Source organism: Thalassophryne amazonica, chromosome 17 (genome assembly GCF_902500255.1).
Source record: "Thalassophryne amazonica chromosome 17, fThaAma1.1, whole genome shotgun sequence".
Taxonomy (NCBI): Eukaryota; Metazoa; Chordata; class Actinopteri; order Batrachoidiformes; family Batrachoididae; genus Thalassophryne; species Thalassophryne amazonica.
The window spans coordinates 25,402,634-25,423,993 of record NC_047119.1 but is presented as its reverse complement, the minus strand read 5'-3'; the positions used below and the strand labels follow the sequence as shown (position 1 = coordinate 25,423,993).

The 21,360-nt window shown below is 40.6% G+C and overlaps 1 protein-coding gene across 1 annotated transcript in view; it reads right to left on the bottom strand.

Moving 5' to 3' along the window:
• Window positions 1-1,267: 1,267 nt before the first annotated feature.
• Window positions 1,268-21,360, bottom strand: part of LOC117530103 (astrotactin-2) — a 362,187-nt gene continuing 342,094 nt past the window's right edge. Inside the window, exons 16-18 of the mRNA XM_034193043.1 lie at window positions 9,778-9,878; window positions 9,348-9,531; window positions 1,268-1,596 (exon numbers count right to left, since the gene is read on the bottom strand). Coding sequence (XP_034048934.1) covers window positions 1,359-1,596; window positions 9,348-9,531; window positions 9,778-9,878 — 523 coding nt within the window. The 3' untranslated portion in view covers window positions 1,268-1,358. The remainder of the gene's footprint in view (window positions 1,597-9,347; window positions 9,532-9,777; window positions 9,879-21,360) is intronic.

The window sequence follows — 21,360 nt, the reverse complement described above, 5'->3', positions numbered from 1 at the left end:
TGTTGCTATGACACTCAAGATCTTGTGGAACATCCACTAAAATTGAAAATGGGAACACGGGTTCCACAAAAAGATCACCTATTTTACATTGTTAGAAGTTTTTTTTTTTTTAAATAAAACCTCTCACAAAGTAGTAGTACTGCAATACATTGTTAATTATTGGGTTCTATGAGTATCAGAGCATCCCTGGACAGACACATCTTGTACCTGTAGTCATGCCCATGTTTAAAAGTAAAGTTACAAACTGAAACTACTCCACATACTGTGTTATACATCACCGATCAGCTCAGTGAGTGTTTCACAAAGCAAGCAGGAATCCAGGGATGGACATTCATGATATATGTCACAAAAATCTAAAATAAGTTTGTATCAGGCTAAGATTGTACCGACACTGGGGTAGAACAGCCATAAAACTGTGGGACTTTGACTAACATAACATCAGAACCTTATTTAACTCTGAATAAGTGATAAAAATGGTTTTGCAAAACACGACCTCTTTAAAAGAGCACTCCTACAAAATTTAAAACAGTGCCAGAAATTGTAGATTTGTACCCATCATAAACGTTTTTTTTTTTTTTTTAAATACAATGCATGGCCATTCACTTTCTAGGATAAACACAATTCCAAATTTCTGTTTGTCACTTTTGCTGCAGTTTTTTTTAATGTTACAGTATTAGGGTATTGTGGGCACAATGGCTTTAAGAAACAGAAGTAAAGTTCTTCTTACATAAAGATTACATCACATGAATTAAAGGTTTACAGCCTTTACGGCAGCCTGAACGTCAACCCTGTTACCAAAGGAAGCCAAAAGCAATATAAGAACACCTACGTCATTTAATCATTTTGAAATTGATGTCAAAGATTTTGCTAATTTGAATTTTAAATAAGTGATTTTGAAATGGCTTTCAATATTTTACTTTCTCCTTATAAAAGAAAACAGGAAAGGCAGATAAACCATGCTGCTGATTTGTTCCTTTTTTTAGCCTCCTTGTTCCCAGGTGAGCCCCAAAGCACCAAAAACAAACTACAATATTACATTCAGAGTTTTAAAAGCCAAAAAAGTGGACTTTGGCTGAATAATATTTTACATTTTTCACACTGCAGTTTCTCAGCGATATGTGCAGTCACTGACATTTTGCAGTTCAGACACATATTCACTCCTTACGGATGGAATCAGTCTTTTTTGTGAGTCAGTCACAGAAAACTATTTTCTGTCACTTCAACATAACATCCAGTAACTTCTGAGGGTTTTTTTTTACTCTCCTGGTTTTCAAAATGCACCAGTCACTTGAGAGACACCTGCTGCAGCGCGGACTGTCAGCGTTTATCGCTCAATGGTCATGAATGCACCTGCTGTCTCACCGGAGTTTGGTGTTGCTGTACGTGTTACGCTGCACAGAAATCAACTTTTCCATGCAGGCCGTACGAGTGTCATGTAAAGAGCTGTGCCACGTGTTGCTGGGAGGCCGCGCGTCTTCGCTCTGGCAGAACATGTATGCCGTGGTGTCGGTTCGGCTCTGGATGTGGGTGCTACGCAGCAGGGATCGGCAGTAGTGGCTGATCCTCTCCACCCTTCGGAGTATCAGGTTGGCTTTTCTGTGAAACAAAAAAAAAAAATTACTGATTCTCAGCTTCATTACCATTACCGCCTGCCACACTAACTGCTTGCATGTTTCATATTCTTGTGACTCCCCCCCATATATATATATATATATATATATACATATATATATATATATATATACATATATATACATATAATATATATACATATACACATATACATATATACATATATATATACATATATATATACATATACATATATATATACATATACATATATATATATATATATATATATATATATATATATATATATATATATATATATATATATATACATACGAGGTCTATCAGAAAAGTATCCGACCTTATTATTTTTTTCAAAAACCATATGGATTTGAATCACGTGTGATTACATCAGACATGCTTGAACCCTCGTGGGCATGCGAGAGTTTTTTCACGCCTGTCGGTTACGTCATTCGCCTGTGGGCAGTCTTTGAGTGAGGAGTCGCCCACCCTCTCGTCGTTTTTTCATTGTTTAGGAATGGCTCAGAGACTGCTGCTTTGTTTGACCAAAATTTTTTAAAACTGTAAGGCACAACTGAGTGGACACCATTCGATAAATTCAGATGGTTTTCGGTAAAAATTTTAACGGCTGATGAGAGATTTTGGTCTGTAACTGTCGCTTTAAGGACGGCGATCTGCACTTCGAGGCGGCAGCGTCTCGCCGTTTCAAGTTGAAAACTTCCACATTTCAGGCTCTGTTGACGATTTTGGTCTGTAACTGTCGCTTTAAGGACGGCGATCTGCACTTCGAGGCGGCAGCGTCTCGCCGTTTCAAGTTGAAAACTTCCACATTTCAGGCTCTGTTGACCCAGGAAGTCGTCAGAAAACAGAGAACTTTCAGAAGAAGTCGGCATGAGGAGTTTATTCGGACATTCCATTGTTAACGGACATTTTGTAATGAAAGAACGTGCGGGCAGAGTCGCATGTCGGGCCGGACCCGACCGCGGGGGGGTCGCGACAGGAAAAACACCTCCGTTGGAAACCTTAACGGGCAAGTTGGAACATGCCCAAGCTGATAAACAATTTCTCAGTTACTCACTTGTTGAAAGCCATCAAAAGCCGCCTGAATTTTACAAATGGTTTTCAACACGGAGGTGTTTTTCCTGTCGCGGCGCACACAGATTCGCCGAGTCGTCACGGAAACGACTCGGCGAATTTGCGCGCACGTCTTTCATTACAAAATGTCCTTAAACGACGGCGCCTGGAAGCGCTGCATGACGTCCCGCTCTGTGGGAAGACCTTACACCAACAGAAACACCCCATAATCTCTCATCAGCCGTTAAACTTTTCACCGAAAACCAGCTTAATTTCTCGAATAGTATCCACTCGGATATTCCTCACAGATCCAGAAAATTTTTTGATAAAGCAATGCGCGCCGTCTGGAGCAGCGTGTGAAACAAAGGAATTCAGCCGAGAGGGTGGGACCACATCTCACTCAAGGCCTGCCTACAGGGAAATGACATCACCGACACGCATGAAAAAACTCATGCATGCGCACGAGGGTTCAAGCATGATTGGTGTAATCGCATGTCATTCAAATCCATATAGTTAAAAAAAATAAATAAAAGGGTCGGTTTATTGTCTAATAGACCTCGTATATATTGCCAGTAGTTTGGAACTGACTTTATTTTGTCATTTTCTTGTATATTTCTTTATGTAAATATGAGGTCTATATACGGTGGTAATTGATTAGCTTCTTTAATGAATTAGTAAAAATCCCATTTGAGTGGCTGGGCTCCAAATGTGCATTTAACAACTCTGGCTGAACCACACATCATCTCAGCATAAACAGGCTATTTGCATATCACAGAATTATCAAGAAATACACACACACACACACACACACACACACACACACACACACACACACACACACACACACACACACACACACACACACACACACACACACACACACACACACACACACACACACACACACACACACACACACACACACACACACACACAATCTGACCTTGACAAAAACAGCATTGTGATTTGTTTTGCATGTCCAATGGCTTTGTGTCTGCTTGAAGATAGAACCAAAATGTGAACAGAACTAAAGGAACTACAACTTTCAACCAGACTGTGACAAAACCACCCCATATATTTTGCTGGACGCCAGCAGTAGCATGTTGTTGTGTTACACTGAGCATAACTTGGAATTTTGTCTTCAGGTTGAGTTGACTTCTGCTATGTACTGCGTGATAGAGCCGCTGGCGCAGTTTGGAGAAGATACCTCCCACATGCTTTCCCTTTAATCTGTGTTTGCACAACTTCCATCTCCAGAATACGTGTTTAACAAGTCAGTCCACCTTAGTTAAGCTAAAGTGATGCTGAAAATGAATAAAGCACAATCGAAGGAAAGCAACATTCCATTTGTTTTGAAAAGCAGCGTCTGCCGAGGATCAACATCTGTCTTTAGTTAAGCAAGAAGAGTACAGACATCCTTTTCATTTATTTGCAGTAAAAAGGGGGGAAACATTTTCTCATTTCCCCTAAATTCTTACATCTGAAACAACACAATACCAAACTCATATTCAGCACATGAGCCAGAGACAAATTAAATATATTTAGTGTCATTTATGATGCAATAAAAAGTGAAAAAAAAAATGTAGTTTTTCATCTATTATTCCTTGCATTTAATCTTCCAGGTCGGCCATTATTGTTGATTATAGATGTAGTGCATCAAAGAATTGGCTTTGTATCGTTAAGTAATTGGTTTTGACTCAAGCAAAACTCTGGAGGAATGCAGCTAATAGAAGTTAAAAGAAAATGCTTTGGATCTTTTACAGCAAAAAAATATCTATCACAGCATGTCCAGCGAACAATAGGATTGTGAAAGGAGCCAGCGTTGAGTTGTAACAATGCTGGTGGACCTCTGAGGGCTCCTGGAGGAGCGCTGACTGCGCTTACGTTTCACTTGGCCATTCTGTTGCCTTTTAAAAAGGCGCCACCAATAGAGCCTGCTTGTAAATTACTCCAATGAGCCTAAACCCTGCCAAATTCAGGCAGTAAATAACCAGTGTGCACTCATCCAAATTCCCCCCACCGCCACCATGCCTACCCCAATGCAGCTGCCCACACACACAAAAAACACCAACCAAACATTAAGGCCCGACGGCCATCCCGACCCACCCCCAGCCAATCACAGAGAGACACAATTTCCATGGAGACTAAAAATTATTCCACAATTATTACATTTTTTATGGCTTTACAAGGACAGCTTCCAGGCAGCAGGGTTGGACAAACCCAAACACTGGGCCGTAACACAAGAACTTGTGTTGCCGTCATCAGTGCTGAACTAACCGCTGTGCCAGACTTTTTGTCGTTCCTGTGTTTTCATCACTGTATGTTTACATACTCTGTCACAAGCTTGTTAGACAGCGAGTTTAGCTCTGTTCCTGCCTAGCTAACTATTAGTGAACATGGGTGACAGGGAAGATGGGATGGTACGCTACGGATGTGGAATGAAGTGAAAATTAAGGGGACACCCCCCCAGGTAGTCATTTTATTGTGAACAAAATCCTGAATTAACAAATATAGTGACTTTTAAAAAGTCTAATTATTTTGGAATTAATAAAGAGGAACACTGTGTTACCATTGCATGAAGTCACTGAAATCCATAAAATAGTTGCAGAGGAGTTGCACTTTCAAAGTCAATATTATACAATGCATCAATTTAAAACAAAATTCCAATTATCTTCCTTTGAAGGTGTCAGACCATGATTATTTTCCTGCATGCACATCCTCATATGGTGTGCTACTATTGTATGAAGTGTACCTGAAATCCATAAAACAGATACAGAGGAGTTGCGCTTACAAAGTCAATATTATTTGATGGATCAAATAAATGCTAAATTCTAATTATCCTACCTTGACGATGTTGGACCAGAATTATTTTCCGTTATGCACATATTTTTATAGTGTTCTACCATTGTTTGAAGTTTCACTGAACTCCCCCCAAAATATTCGGAGAAGTTGTACTGGTAATGTTCCAAGACAGACAGACAGGGTGATTCCTATACAACCCCCCCACTTCAACATGTTGTTTGTGGGGGTTATAATGAAGGTGGAAGTTGAGTCTGCGTTAGTTGACTGTCAAACTTGGTGTTTGTTGTTGCTGCCAAGCACAGTTGTGGCGTCTCTGTGGTAAGGCAAGGAGCAAGTGACCTTGACACTGCTGCTCAGAGGGGGTGCCAAGGTCTGAATCTGGCAGCATCGTTCCAGACAGCTTTGGAGTTTGTTATGTAAGAAACCTCAGCGTGACTGTAATTGATACTCAACAACACAACGTCATCAAAACAAGATGACAAGGAGATAAACACTGAAACAGACTGAAAAATAAGAAAAAAACATTCTGTCTAGGGAAGAAAACAACTAGACCTGAAATCTCTTTTCAGTTTGGTTATTCCCAGATGTGGGAGAAATATGAACAGAAGCATAGGAAAACCGCACATCTGTGATGCAAATATTTGGTTTTGGTCAAAAGGACTGCAGTCATTCTATTGTATATGCTTTTAGGTGTTTCTGTATTAGATGAATTAACACCTCAGTCCACGCAGCTTACAAACTGTGCATCTATTTAAACCAGTGAACCACTGTGAGCCCAAAACACCAGACTGCACTCAAAAGTGTTTTCAGGAGCAAGACTTTACTTTTAGCACTTGTGTACTTGTAACAGCTCTTTGTTGGGTAAAATCAACTGTGAAAGAGGGGAAATTTAACAGTGCTTGCAATTAAAGGTGGTTCCCAATAAAGGTTATGACAATCAGGTACTGTGAGTTGCAGTAATGTATTGTAGTCTTTAAAAGCAGGGTTATCATGAGTCTGTTTCAGTCTGATTCTGTGGAGTCATTCAAATACAGATTAAAGACTCATCTGTTCTCTCTAACCTATCACTAATGTACGTAGATGTAGGTGCATTGAATGGATGCACAATTTGGATGCACATTGATAGAACTGCGCAGGGTTCTGATCAAAACAAATCCACGGAAAGGGTTTGCTCATCAAAGCTAGTTGATGTGTTTGCTGATATATTCAATCTGCACCTTGCACAAACCTCTGTACCCACCTGTTTTAAGTCGACCACCATAGTGCCCTTCCCCAAAAGAAGCACTGTCACCTGCTTATTATCCCAGCGCAATCACTCCAATCATAATTAAGTGCTTTGAAAGGATAGTCATGACCCACATTAAAAAGACCATCCCAAACATTGTAGACCCCCTACAGTTATCGCCAGAACCAATCCACTGGTGATGCAGTTAACACCGCTATCCACACAGCCTTCATGCACTTAGAGGGCAGGGATACATGTGTCAAAATGCTGTTCATTGACTAAAGCTCAGCATTCAACGAAGTCAACCACTGCAAACTAACAGATAAGCTCCTCACACTTGGACTGACACCCTCTCTGTGGAACTGGATGCTGAATTTTGTAACAGGCAGACCCCAGTCAGCTAAAGTTCATAATTGCACATCTAGCATAAGAACTGTGCGCACGGGGACTCCCCAGGGCTGTGTGCTGAGCCCCCTGCACTACACAGTCTTCATGTATGAGACAGCATATAGAAGAGTGGTGGCAAATGTGGCAGCCTGATGTCACGACATTAATCTTTACCTCAGTGCAGACAAGACCAAAGAGATGGTTATTGATCCAAGGAGGAGTGGGGAGTTGCACACACCACTGTACATTGATGAGACAGAGGTGGAGAGGGTGAAAACTTTCAAATTCCTCAGCACTCACATTAGTGATGATCTCACCTGGTCTTACAATACCCAACAGATTATCAAGAAGTCCCAACAGAGACTGTACTTTCTGAGAAGATTGAGAATATTTGGTATGTCACCCAAAATTCTCAGCAATTTCTACAGGTGTACAATTGAGAGTTTCCTCACCACTGCCATCACAGTCTGGTATGGTAATTGCACAGCCCAAGACAAGAAAGTTCTCCAGTGTGTGATTAAGGCCTCACAGTACGTCTCTGGGGCAGTCTTCCCCTCACTGTAGGACATTTACCAAACCAGAGTCCTATGTAGGACACACAAACCCATCAGGGACAGCTCACACCCCCCAACACTCACTCTTCACACTCCTACCATCAGGCAGACACTACAGGAGTCTGAAGTCCAGGACTACTAGACTGGGGAACAGCTTCTACCCACGGGCCATTAGGCTTCTCAACAATTCTCTTACACACTGACCCTTCCAGCACCTGACTGACTGTTATTTCACTGTTGTTCTTCCCCACATCATTATTACTATCATCCTCTAAGTAATTAATATAACAGCTCTGTTCACTATTTATGCACTTGTGCACCTTACGACTCCTACACAGCAGGAATGCTGCTTAAAACTACACAATATTGCACAAAATTGCCAATACTGCATAAACTACCCATCTGCACATCCTCTAAACTGTACATCCTTTAAACAGTGTATGTAATACATTCTTCAGTCTAGTAATATGTATTTTATAATGTGCTTTCTTTTCTTTTTTTAATCATCTGATGGGAACTTTCTACATGCATATTTTCCAGGGAGAATGAACAGAGTAAGAATTTCATTGTGTGGTGTAACTACCTGTTTTTACTTTGCACATGACAATAAAAAACTGTTAACTGAATCACAGTTTCCTACCGCCTAGTGTTTATGTTCCTACGGGTGGAGATGGACTCAGTTATCACCATATCTAAATTGTGCTGTGCTTTGTTCGTTCAGGCTGATTGATTTCTGTTTATTCTCTGACCTAGGATTCGGCTGATGAAGAGGCTGTAAACAACCATGACTGGCAGCCCAGAAGATGTACTATGGTGAAAGAGATGGCGTTAACTCAGAGCCTGGAGTATAGACCCTGGGATGTGCTGATCGTGTGGACTGGCCTGAACCTGCCTTCACTAGAGATGGCCTGGAAGAACATGGTGGACTCTGGAGGATTAGGATGTTGGGGATTTTCTAAAGGATTAGCCATGTCCTGATCCCATTTGTGTTCCACTTTATGGGCCTATGATCTTTACTGTTTGACTGTTTGGACAGTTGGTTAATCCCACCACTGGACTTGCTTAGCTGTATCTTCTCTGTCTTGCATTTTGACAGTTGTTTGTTGTGCTGTTTCATCTGTTCATTTGTTAATGGTCAAAGCAGATGGTCAGCTCTCTGAGTCTGGTCTGCTCGAAGTTTCTTCGTAGAATCAAAAAATGCTTCAGGGAATTTTTCCTTACCAATGTTGCCAATGTGGTTACTCATAGGGTAACTAAGGATAGAACTTAGTTTTATGAAGCACCTTGGGGTGACTTATGTTATGATTTTCTGCTTTATAAATAAATTGAATTGACCCAAATTTTGACCTTCACCAGTGACCCTGACTTTTAACTGATTTTTCATTAACTCAAATTTTGTTGCCCATGGCTGACCTTCAATTACTACACGACATTTGGTTTAAATCAGATCATGTTATGTTGTTCACACTCGAGCTGATGCACAGGGCCGACAACAATATCTGCCTCTGTTTCAGCTTATTAGGTCTGGATCTGACTTAAGATGATCTAAGCAGGCCTAAACCACCACGGCATTCGATTGCATGTTAAGTTTTCAAGTTAGGTAAATGGATTTTGATTTTTGAGTGTCCACACAGGACTGCTCTCTCTGGTCAAACCTCCAATCAACCCAAAACTGCTATCTAACATGCCATTTGATCTCCTTAAATTGTTACCTGGGGCCGAGCTCATCCTCACTGCGCCAGACGAAGTCTCCAAACTTCTCATAGTGGGAGTTGTAATGGTGCTGAACTCTGTAAAGCAGCGGAGGAGGAATCTCCATCAGCATATTGTAGGCCATCTGCTGCTCCTTGCCACTGGTGTAGCCGTTGTACAAGTTGTACACTTTATCTGCGATCTCTGTGAAGAGGAGACAGGCATGAGCAAGGAAGCAAGCAAAGAAGGATTTGTTTTGGACATACGTACAATATGTCAGCTGCAATGTTATGCATGTTGATGCATTTTAATTTGGATCCAGTTTACAAAAATGAGGTATAAATGAGACATTCAGCTAAATTATTGCAAAGGCTGTCTGCAGAGAATGTTAGTGGGGTAACAATGTTCATCTAATAAACAGCAAACAACAACAGGAAAGCGTAAAATGACCTTCAGCTCGGCTGTCGTCCACCACTGGACAGGAAGTCTGCACTGAGACAAAGCTTGACTCAGAGTGACTGCCTCGGCCATCCACTGCATAGAGAGTAAACCTGTGAAATGACCAACAGTGACATAAGAAGGTTAATGTGACTGACATAAAAGGTAAAGAACAAATCAAAACCTGACAGTCAACATAAAGACGACTTCACACCAGCTATATGAGGTCTATTAGAAAAGAAACCGACCTTTTTATTTTTTCAAAAACTATATGGATTTGAATCATGCGCAAAGCCTCCACTCCTCTTTCCATGAAAAAAACTCCTGTAACAGTGGAATGTGCCATTCATTTCCAAACTGGACGCTGTGTTTTATCCGGGACGTCGTCTGACTACCACAGGAATTGTGAAAAGACGTTGACATTAGCACTTTTTCGGCACATTGAGACAGACGTGCGGAGGAATTCCGTGTGTCGCGGCGGTGCCGCATGGCACAAAGCAACGCCGTGATGAAGCCTCACGGGACATGTTCTGGCATGTCCAGGCACATCCACAATTTCTCGGATAATCACTCGATGGAAAAACCACCGACAGCTGTCTGAACACCATCTCAAAGCCGTCCTGTGAGACCAAAACGGAGGTGTTCCTTTGTCTCGCTCCATCAGCAAATCGGTCGTGACGCGCGAAGCCTCCGTTCGGCTTTCCATGACAAAATCTCTTGTTAAAAGTGAAATCTGCCAGAAAATGGCTGATGTGCAGCTCTTGTGATAACCAGAGAAAGTGCACACGAAGGTCTCGGATCCACAGAGCCATCCGTTTAGAAATGATCCGGTGGTTTGTGGCTCTCGATGGCGGCACGGAGCGCGGCACGCTGAGCGTCTTTAAAGCTGTAGTAACAGTCCTTATTCTCTTTGAAGCCCGTAAAATTTTCACCGAAAGCCAGATAAATTTTTTGAATGGTTTCCATCTGCCAGTCTCTAACAGTTTCTGAAAAAATTCTGATGGAAAAAAAGCCCAAATCATTTCGCCATTTCCTGACAATGAAAATCCGCCAAGGGGGTGGTCCACTCCTCACTCAAAGCCTGCTCACAGGCAAATGACGCAACCGACAGGCGTGGAAAAACTCACGCATGCGCACGAGGGTTCAAGCTTGTCTGACGCAATCACACGTGATTCAAATCCATATGGTTTTAGAAAAAAATAATAAGGTCGGATACTTTTCTAATAGACCTCATACATCTGTGACGGACTGAACCAAGGTTCAATGGGTCACTGAACACAGCTTCTAGTCTCCACTCGCGATGGACTGGAGTCCTCTTCTGATCAATGGCTGATCTAGTTTAGTCACAGCAGCTCACAGTTCAGAAATTGACAACTGCATATTTGAAATTGCACAGATCACCTAGATAATTAGTCAGGTAGTTAAGTCGCAGGTAGACAGACAGATACAGTAAATACTGTAGATGACTCCATCCACTCCCATTTGTTAACATGATAATTCAAAAACAATAAATGTTATGTTGTAAAACTCCATCTTAAAAGGGGACATTTTGAGGACAATATATATTAACCTTTAGGAACTCCATTATGGCACCAAGCAGGTCAAAAACACACCCCAAATGCTTGTCTGTCACTGTTTCCACAGAGAAAATGTTCTAAACCAGTGGTAACAGTCTAAAACTCCAACAACACAGAGACAAGGCTACATAACCATACCAAAAGGATTTTGGTTGAGTCAGTAATAAAGAATTAAAAAATAAAAGTCTGCCTGGTGTCACTGTACCCCTATAAACTCAGCCTCAGGAATATTACACGAGTTGCAATTGGAACAAGTTCATGTGATTGTAATTTTATTAGTCTGTCATCAGCAGAATCCAATCTTTATCTATCAAACCTTTGAGCTTTTTCATACTCAAATTGTTTTAAGGAACCCCCCCCCCCCCCCCCCCCAAACAAAATGCAATAAATTATGGGATTGAATTAAATGTGAAAAGGAGCCTGGACAGTACCAGAGTGGAAGAGGTGAAAGAGCTCGACTTCGAGAACTCAAAGGACAACGTTCTTGTTTGGGGAAATGTCAAACATCAGAAAAATGTTTCTGCTTCAGAGGATAGTTGTACAGAGATAAGATATGAGGAAAAACACACCCCAAATGCTTGTCTGTCACTGTTTCCACAGAGAAAATGTTCTAAACCAGTGGTAACAGTCTAAAACTCCAACAACACAGAGACAAGGCTACATAACCATACCAAAAGGATTTTGGTTGAGTCAGTAATAAAGAATTAAAAAATAAAAGTCTGCCTGGTGTCACTGTACCCCTATAAACTCAGCCTCAGGAATATTACACGAGTTGCAATTGGAACAAGTTCATGTGATTGTAATTTTATTAGTCTGTCATCAGCAGAATCCAATCTTTATCTATCAAACCTTTGAGCTTTTTCATACTCAAATTGTTTTGAGGAACCCCCCCCCCCCCAAACAAAATGCAAGAAATTATGGGATTGAATTAAATGTGAAAAGGAGCCTGGACAGTACCAGAGTGGAAGAGGTGAAAGAGCTCGACTTCGAGAACTCAAAGGACAACGTTCTTGTTTGGGGAAATGTCAAACATCAGAAAAATGTTTCTGCTTCAGAGGATAGTTGTACAGAGATAAGATATGAGGAAGAATGGTTCAAGACACTGAAAGAGGAGACAAGCTGTGTTGAGGAAATATAAAGCATCTCAAGTCATGTGGAGAAACAACTAAGGCAGTTGTCAAAAATAAACGACCTTTAGAAAATGCCAATTGGTTCACCTCTGAGTATATAAAAAAACAAAGGATTAAAGAGAGAATATGACCCAAAACTCTGCTCATCAACAATGATCATGGCACCAAATATTTCACAATATTTTGTTTTAAAAAGTTATTACAACTGTAAAACCAAGTAATAAAGAACAAAAAAAGAGAAAAAACAACTTCCTCATCCCCACCTCTGGCCCAAAATTGCGCCAAGCCTGCAGTGAGGAAAATACAAGTATTTGAACACCCTGCAGTTTTGCAAGTTCTCCCACTTAGAAATCATGGAGGGGTCTGAAATTTTCATCTTAGGTGCATGTCCATGGTGAGAGACATAATCTAAAAAAAAAAAAAAAAAAAAAAATCCGGAAATCACAATGTATGATTTTTTTAATAATTTATTTGTATGTTACTGCTGCAAAATATTTGAAGACCTACCAACCAGCAAGAATTCTGGCTCACACAGACCTGTTAATTTTTCTTTAAGAAGCCCTCTTATTCTGCACTCTTTACCTGTATTAACTGCACCTGTTTGAACTTGTTACCTGTATAAAAGACACCTGTTCATGCACTCAATCAATCAATCACACCAAGACCAAAGAGCTGTCTAAGGACACCAGTGACAAAACTGTAGACCTGCACAAGGCTGGGATGGACTACAGGACAACAGGCAAGCAGCTTGGCAGAAGAAAACAACTGTTATGATTATTTATTAGAAAGTGGAAGAAACACAAGATGAATGTCAATCTCCCTCGGTCTGGGATTCCATGCAAGATCTCACTTTGTGGGGTAAGGGTGATTCTGAGAAAGCTCAGAACTACACAGGAGGACCTTGTCAATGACCTGAAGACAGCTGGGACCACAGTCACAAAGATTACATTAGTAACACATGATGTCATGGTTTAAAATCCTGCAGGGCAGCAAGGTCCCCCTGCTCAAGCCAGCACATGTCCAGGCCCGTTTGAAGTTCACCAGTGACCATCTGGATGATCCAGAGGAGGCATGGGAGAAGGTCATGTGGTCAGATGAGACCAGAATAGAGCTTTTTGGAATCACCTCCACTTACCATGTTTAGAAGATGAGAACAACCCCAAGAAAACCATCCCAACCGTGAAGCATGGGGGTGGAAACATCATACTCTGGGGTGCTCTTCTGCAAAGGAGACAGGACGACTGCACCATATTGAAGGGAGGATGGATGGGGTCATGTATTGTGACATTTTGGCAAACAACCTCCTTCCCTCAGTAAGAGCATTGAAGATGGGTCATGGTTGGGTCTTCCAGCATGACAATCACCCCAAACACACAGCCAGAGCAACTAAGGAGGGGCTCTGTAAGAAGCATTTCAAGGTCCTGGAGTGGCCTGGCCAGTCTCCAGACCTGAACTCAATAGAAAATCTTTGGAGGGAGCTGAAACTCCAAACCTGAAAGATCTCGAGAAGATCTGTATGGAGGAGTGGACCAAAATCCCTGCTGCAGTGTGTGCAAACCTGGTGAAAAACTACAGGAAAAGTTTGACCTCTGTAATTGCAAACAAAGGCTACTGTACCAAATATTAACATTGAGTTTCACAGGTGTTCAAATACTTATTTGCAGCAGTAACATACAAATAAATAATTAAAAAAAATCATACATTGTGATTTCCGGATTTCTTTTTTTAGATTATGTCTCTCACAGTGGACATGCACCTAAGATGAAAATTTCAGACCCCTCCATGATTTCGAAGTGGGAGAACTTGAAAAATCGCAGGGTGTTCAAATACTTATTTTCCTCACTGTATATTTTAATTTTATTTCATATTTTTTACATTTCCCACCATAAACTGTAAAAATAAATAATTTGACTATGCATCCCCCCGAAAAAAAAGGAAAAGAAAAAAAGATAAATATTGGTAGTGTTTGTAGTTATTTTAATATACAAAATTAATTAAAAAAATTCTACCCAAAAAGAAGAACGAAAAAAATGAGGAATCAAATCAAATCAATTTCATTTATATAGCGCCAAATCACAACAAACAGTTGCCCCAAGGTGCCTCATATTGCAAGGCAAAGCCACACAATAATTACAGAAAAACCCCAACTGTCAAAACGACCCCCTGTGAGCAAGCACTTGGCGACAGTGGGAAGGAAAAACTCCCTTTTAACAGGAAGAAACCTCCAGCAGAACCAGGCTCAGGGAGGGGCAGTCTTCTGCAGGGACTGGTTGGGGCTGAGGGAGAGAACCAGGAAAAAGACATGCTGTGGAGGGGAGCAGAGATCAATCACTAATGATTAAATGCAGAGTGGTGCATACAGAGCAAAAAGAGAAAGAAACACTCAGTGCATCATGGGAACCCCCCAGCAGTCTAAATCTATAGCAGCATAACTAAGGGATGGTTCAGGGTCACCTGATCCAGCCCTAACTATAAGCTTTAGCAAAAAGGAAAGTTTTAAGCCTAATCTTAAAAGTAGAGAGGGTGTCTGTCTCCCTGATCCGAATTGGGAGCTGGTTCCAGAGGAGAGGAGCCTGAAAGCTGAAGGCTCTGCCTCCCATTCTACTCTTACAAACCCTAGGAACTACAAGTAAGCCTGCAGTCTGAGAGCGAAGCGCTCTATTGGGGTGATATGGTACTATGAGGTCCCTAAGATAAGATGGGACCTGATTATTCAAACCTTATAAGTAAGAAGAAGAATTTTAAATTCTATTCTAGAATTAACAGGAAGCCAATGAAGAGAGGCCAGTATGGGTGAGATATGCTCTCTCCTTCTAGTCCCTGTCAGTACTCTAGCTGCAGCATTCTGAATTAACTGAAGGCTTTTCAGGGAACTTTTAGGACAACCTGATAATAATGAATTACAATAGTCCAGCCTAGAGGAAATAAATCCATGAATTAGTTTTTCAGCATCACTCTGAGACAAGACCTTTCTAATTTTAGAGATATTGAGCAAATGCAAAAAAGCAGTCCTACATATTTGTTTAATATGCGCATTGAATGACATATCCTGATCAAAAATGACTCCAAGATTTCTCACAGTATTACTAGAGGTCAGGGTAATGCCATCCAGAGTAAGGATCTGGTTAGACACCATGTTTCTAAGATTTGTGGGGCCAAGTACAATAACTTCAGTTTTATCTGAGTTTAAAAGCAGGAAATTAGAGGTCATCCATGTCTTTATGTCTGTAAGACAATCCTGCAGTTTAGCTAATTGGTGTGTGTCCTCTGGCTTCATGGATAGATAAAGCTGAGTATCATCTGCGTAACAATGAAAATTTAAGCAATGCTGTCTAATAATACTGCCTAAGGGAAACATGTATAAAGTGAATAAAATTGGTCCTAGCACAGAACCTTGTGGAACTCCATAATTAACCTTAGTCTGTGAAGAAGAGTCCCCATTTACATGAACAAATTGTAATCTATTAGATAAATATGATTCAAACCACCGCAGCGCAGTGCCTTTAATACCTATGGTGTTATGTGTCGACGCGGGTTGAGGAGCGGACCTGCGTCCGACGGAACCTAAAATAACCAGAAAGCGGTTCCAATAACAAAAACAATTTATTTCTTTCACCCTCTGGTGCATAATAAAGTGTATAAACAAAAGATGCGTCAGTCTGGTGGAGTGAAGGCTGGCACGCTCTCCAGCGCCTAAAAGGATCGAAGCCTGGCGCTTCTGGACTCACTTTACCGCCAAACACCCCCCAGGTGGACACGACAAACCGACTCTCTGCGAAGGATAGAAGAGGTGAGGTAAGTCAGCAGTTACAAGCAATATCCTTCAAAAGGCACACACTATCAGCAACACATTCAGGTCTGTATTTAAGATTTATGTAAATGAGCAGCTTCTCACAACAGGTGGAGGATCAGTTGTCCGCACACCACAGCAGTGAGAAGCGAGCTGCACAATTCTCATCACAATTCAAATATACTGCGTAACAAAATACCAAGTTACTATCAACAAGTAGTTAAACAATTAATCACCTCTGATGTGTGCTGACAGCATGTGTCCCTCACCCTTCCTGCTTCACAGGCATGATGTGTCAAACCCAGGCGCGGTCCTCAGCGTCTCACAAACGAACATCACAAGGTCGAGTTCCCGGCAATTCTGCTTGAATCACACATGGCTTAAATGCAGAACGCCATCTAATTATCTGCTTCAGCTGAAAGTCTTTAAGGTTGCATGTGAGCACCATCCACAGGTGCTGCACATAATGTTGATGAGGGTGAAGGATTCTTCTGTCAGCACCTTCTCCACAGACAAATCAGTTTTCATACCACCTGGAGAGCAATGAAAAGAAAAGAACACCAAAATGTCCAGCCACACCCCCCCAACACACAACATACGGCATGCTCTAATCTCTGTAATAAAATTTTATGGTCAACAGTATCAAAAGCAGCACTGAGGTCTAACAGAACAAGCACAGAGATGAGTCCACTGTCTGAGGCCATAAGAAGATCATTTGTAACCTTCACTAATGCTGTTTCTGTACTATGATGAATTCTAAACCCTGACTGAAACTCTTCAAATAGACCATTCCTCTGCAGATGATCAGTTAGCTGTTTTACAACTACCCTTTCAAGAATTTTTGAGAGAAAAGGAAGGTTGGAGATTGGCCTATAATTAACTAAGATAGCTGGGTCAAGTGATGGCTTTTTAAGTAATGGTTTAATTACTGCCACCTTAAAAGCCTGTGGTACATAGCCAACTAATAAAGACAGATTGATCATATTTAAGATCGAAGCATTAATTAATGGTAGGGCTTCCTTGAGCAGCCTGGTAGGAATGGGGTCTAATAGACATGTTGATGGTTTGGAGGAAGTAACTAATGAAAATAACTCAGACAGAAAAATCGGAGAAAAAGAGTCTAACCAAATACCGGCATCACTGAAAGCAGCCAAAGAGAATGATATGTCTTTGGGACGGTTATGAGTAATTTTTTCTCTAATAGTTAAAATTTTATTAGCAAAGAAAGTCATGAAGTCATTACTAGTTAAAGTTAAAGGAATACTCGGCTCAACAGAGCTCTGACTCTTTGTCAGCCTGGCTACAGTGCTGAAAAGAAACCTGGGGTTGTTCTTATTTTCTTCAATTAGTGAGTAGTAAGATGTAAGATAGCTTTACGGAGGGCTTTTTTATAGAGCAACAGACTCTTTTTCCAGGCTAAGTGAAGATCTTCTAAATTAGTGAGACGCCATTTCCTCTCCAACTTATGGGTTATCTGCTTTAAGCTGCGAGTTTGTGAGTTATACCACGGAGTCAGGCACTTCTGATTTAAGGCTCTCTTTTTCAGAGGCGCTACAGCATTCAAAGTTGTCTTCAATGAGGATATAAAACTATTGACGAGATAATCTATTTCACTTACAGAGTTTAGGTAGCTACTCTGCCCTGTGTTGGTATATGGCATTGGAGAACATAAAGAAGGAATCATATCCTTAAACCTAGTTACAGCGCTTTCTGAAAGACTTCTAGTGTAATGAAACTTATTCCCCACTGCTGGGTAGTCCATCAGAGTAAATGTAAATGTTATTAAGAAATGATCAGACAGAAGGGGGTTTTCAGGGAATACTGTTAAGTCTTCAATTTCCATACCATAAGTCAGAAAAAGATCTAAGGTATGATTAAAGTGGTGGGTGTACTTATTTACATTTTGAGCAAAGCCAATCGAGTCTAACAATAGATTAAATGCAGTGTTGAGACTGTCATTCTCAGCATCTGTGTGGATGTTAAACTCGCCCACTATAATTATCTTATCTGAGCTAAGCACTAAGTCAGACAAAAGGTCTGAAAATTCACAGAGAAACTCACAGTAACGACCAGGAGGACGATAGATAACAACAAATAAAACTGTTTTTTGGGACTTCCAATTTGGATGGACAAGACTAAGAGACAAGCTTTCAAATGAATTAAAGCTCTGTCTGGGTTTTTGGTTAATTAATAAGCTGGAGTGGAAGATTGCTGCTAATCCTCCGCCTCGGCCCGTGCTACGAGCGTTCTGGCAGTTAGTGTGACTCGGGGGTGTTGACTCATTTAAACTAACATATTCATCCTGGTGTAACCAGGTTTCTGTAAGGCAGAATAAATCAATATGTTGATCAATTATTATATCATTTACTAACAGGGACTTAGAAGAGAGAGATCTAATGTTTAATAGACCACATTTAACTGTTTTAGTCTGTGGTGCAGTTGAAGGTGCTATATTATTTTTTCTTTTTGAATTTTTATGCTTAAATAGATTTTTACTGGTTGTTGGTGGTCTGGGAGCAGGCACCGTCTCTACGGGGATGGGGTAATGAGGGGATGGCAGGGGGAGAGAAGCTGCAGAGAGGTGTGTAAGACTACAACTCTGCTTCCTGGTCCCAACCCTGGATAGTCATGGTTTGGAGGATTTAAGAAAATTGGCCAGATTTCTAGAAATGAGAGCTGCTGCATCCAAAGTGGGATGGATACCGTCTCTCCTAACAAGACCAGGTTTTCTCCAGAAGCTTTGCCAATTATCTATGAAGCCCACCTTATTTAGGAACGAAATAACAGAAGGAGGAAAAGAAGGAGAATGATCAGAATATGAAAGAGAACGAGGTGAAACAAGAAAATCAAGAAAAGGAAGGCCAAGGAGAAGAGGACAGAGGAGAAGAAAGAATATGAAAAGGAAGAAGATGATGAAGAAACAGAAGAACCAAAAGTACAAGGAGGGCCAAGAAAATAGAGCAAGGACAACAAGAAAGCAAAGGGGGAAAAAAAAACAAAGAAAGAAAAGGGGATGAGGAAGAAGTGATAAACCAAAGAAAAATAAAATAAAATAAGCAAAAGTGAAGAATGTCAAAGGAAAGATAACGGAAAAGGAAGAAAAGAAGAAAAAGAAAAAAGAGAAGAGGAGGTGAATGAAACAAAAGAATAAGGAATAGTAAAAGGAAGGCAGACAAGGAGGACATCAAGGATGGAAAAAAGAAAAAGGAGGAACAAGTAGCAAAGGGAAAAAGGAGAAAAAAGGAAGGAGATGAAAAAAGAAACAGAAAAAGGAAATGTACAAGGAAGGGGTATGCAGGGTAAGAGAAAGAAATGAAGGAAGGAAACAAGAAAAAGGAGGCCAAGAAAAAGGAAAAGAAGAAAGAGAAGCAAAATAAGAAGGAAACCAACAAGGAAGGAGAAAGAGAAGTAAGTGAAAGACAAGGAGATGAAGTCAGGAAAACAAGGAAAAGTAAGGCAAAGAAGAAAAAAGAGAAAGGAGACAATGAAAGAAAAGGAAGAGAGGGAGATGAAGAAGAGGTAAAAAGGAGACAGAACAGGGAAGTGAAGGAGATAAAGAAAAGAGAAGGATTAGATGGAGAAGAAAAACAAAGGAACAAAAAGGAAATTACTAATTACTAACTAACAAAAAGAAAATGTGCATGAAACAACAAATGTTTGTGTGCAAACCATGACAATATGGATTTTTTATAAGACCCAAAATGAATGGAAACAGATACTAATATTTCCTAGTAAATCTCAACTTTTCCACTTTTAGTACATATACTTCAAGTGAACCATGTTTGCTCATCATCATCATCATCATCATCATCATCATAACGATAATAATAACAAAAATACATGCACTTTTAGTGGATCTTTGCTGAGCTTTAAAACTAAGAACAGTCTGAGCTGCGTACTCTTTTCTTACAGCAGGGGTTTGAGGAAAGTGAATTAAGAGATGATTGAGGCTCCAAACAGCTATTCTTCCAGCAGTATTCCAAACTGCTACCGCTGGCTTTTTATTAAAAAAAAAAAAAAAAAAAGGTTAGAGGAAACCACAAAACAGTGAGAACATCTGAGACAGCATTTCAATGTTAAACACTTGTAAAAACTGGCATTTTAGCTCTTTTACTCAAGTTGCTTTCCTTCCTAAAGCCTCTTTTCATGCAATGTCTTGAAAAAGTGGCTCCGTGCTGCCAGCTGATTGTTTTGCTTGTAACGTGACCTGTTTGGACATTGCTCACATAGTTTGTCTGGTCTTGTTATTCAGCAGGGTGGATGTGGTATTCCCCAAGAACCTCACAAAAGACGCACGGGTCCCGCTGGCTCCTTTGCCCACCAAAAACAATTCTGGCATGCAACGGTCACACTGTTTAAATTATGCGGCTGTGAAATGTGCAGATGGACATGGTGGTGGTGGTGGGAGCAGGACGGAGCAGGACTTTTCTCAGTGCCAATAGTTCATCTGAATCCTAAATGTTTCCCCCTTCTAAAATAACACTTATGTAAAAAAGTACAAGAATTTGGACATCTGACAAAAACATCAACAACAAAAACATTTTGGGGGCAATTTAAATGATTTTCTTATAAAAATGGAGATTTGTGAGCAAGCTCAAAAAAGACACTCTGGTATCATGGTAGTAAATCTATTTCGAAACATGTGAATTAAGAAGCTGATCAATGTATGTACATGTAATTGACAATTGTAATTGATGCATTTAAAAAAAATCTGATTCTCTCTTCTACAACTCCAATTCCAATGAAGTTAGGTTGCCTGCAACATGTTTCATAAAAGCTGGGACAGTGGTGTGTTTACCACTGTGTTACATCACCTTTCCTTCTAACAACACTCAATAAGCCTTTGGGAACTGAGGACAGCAATTGTTGAAGCTTTGTAGGTGGAATTTTTTCCCATTCTTGCTTGATGTACGACTTCAGTTGTTCAACAGTTTGGGGTCTCCGTTGTCATATTTTGCGCTTCATAATGCACCACACATTTTCAATGGGTGACAGGTCTGGACTGCAGGCAGGCCAGTCTAGTACCCGCACGCTTTTACTACAAAGCCACACTGTTGTAACACGTGCAGAATGTGGCTTGACATTGTCTTGCTGAAAT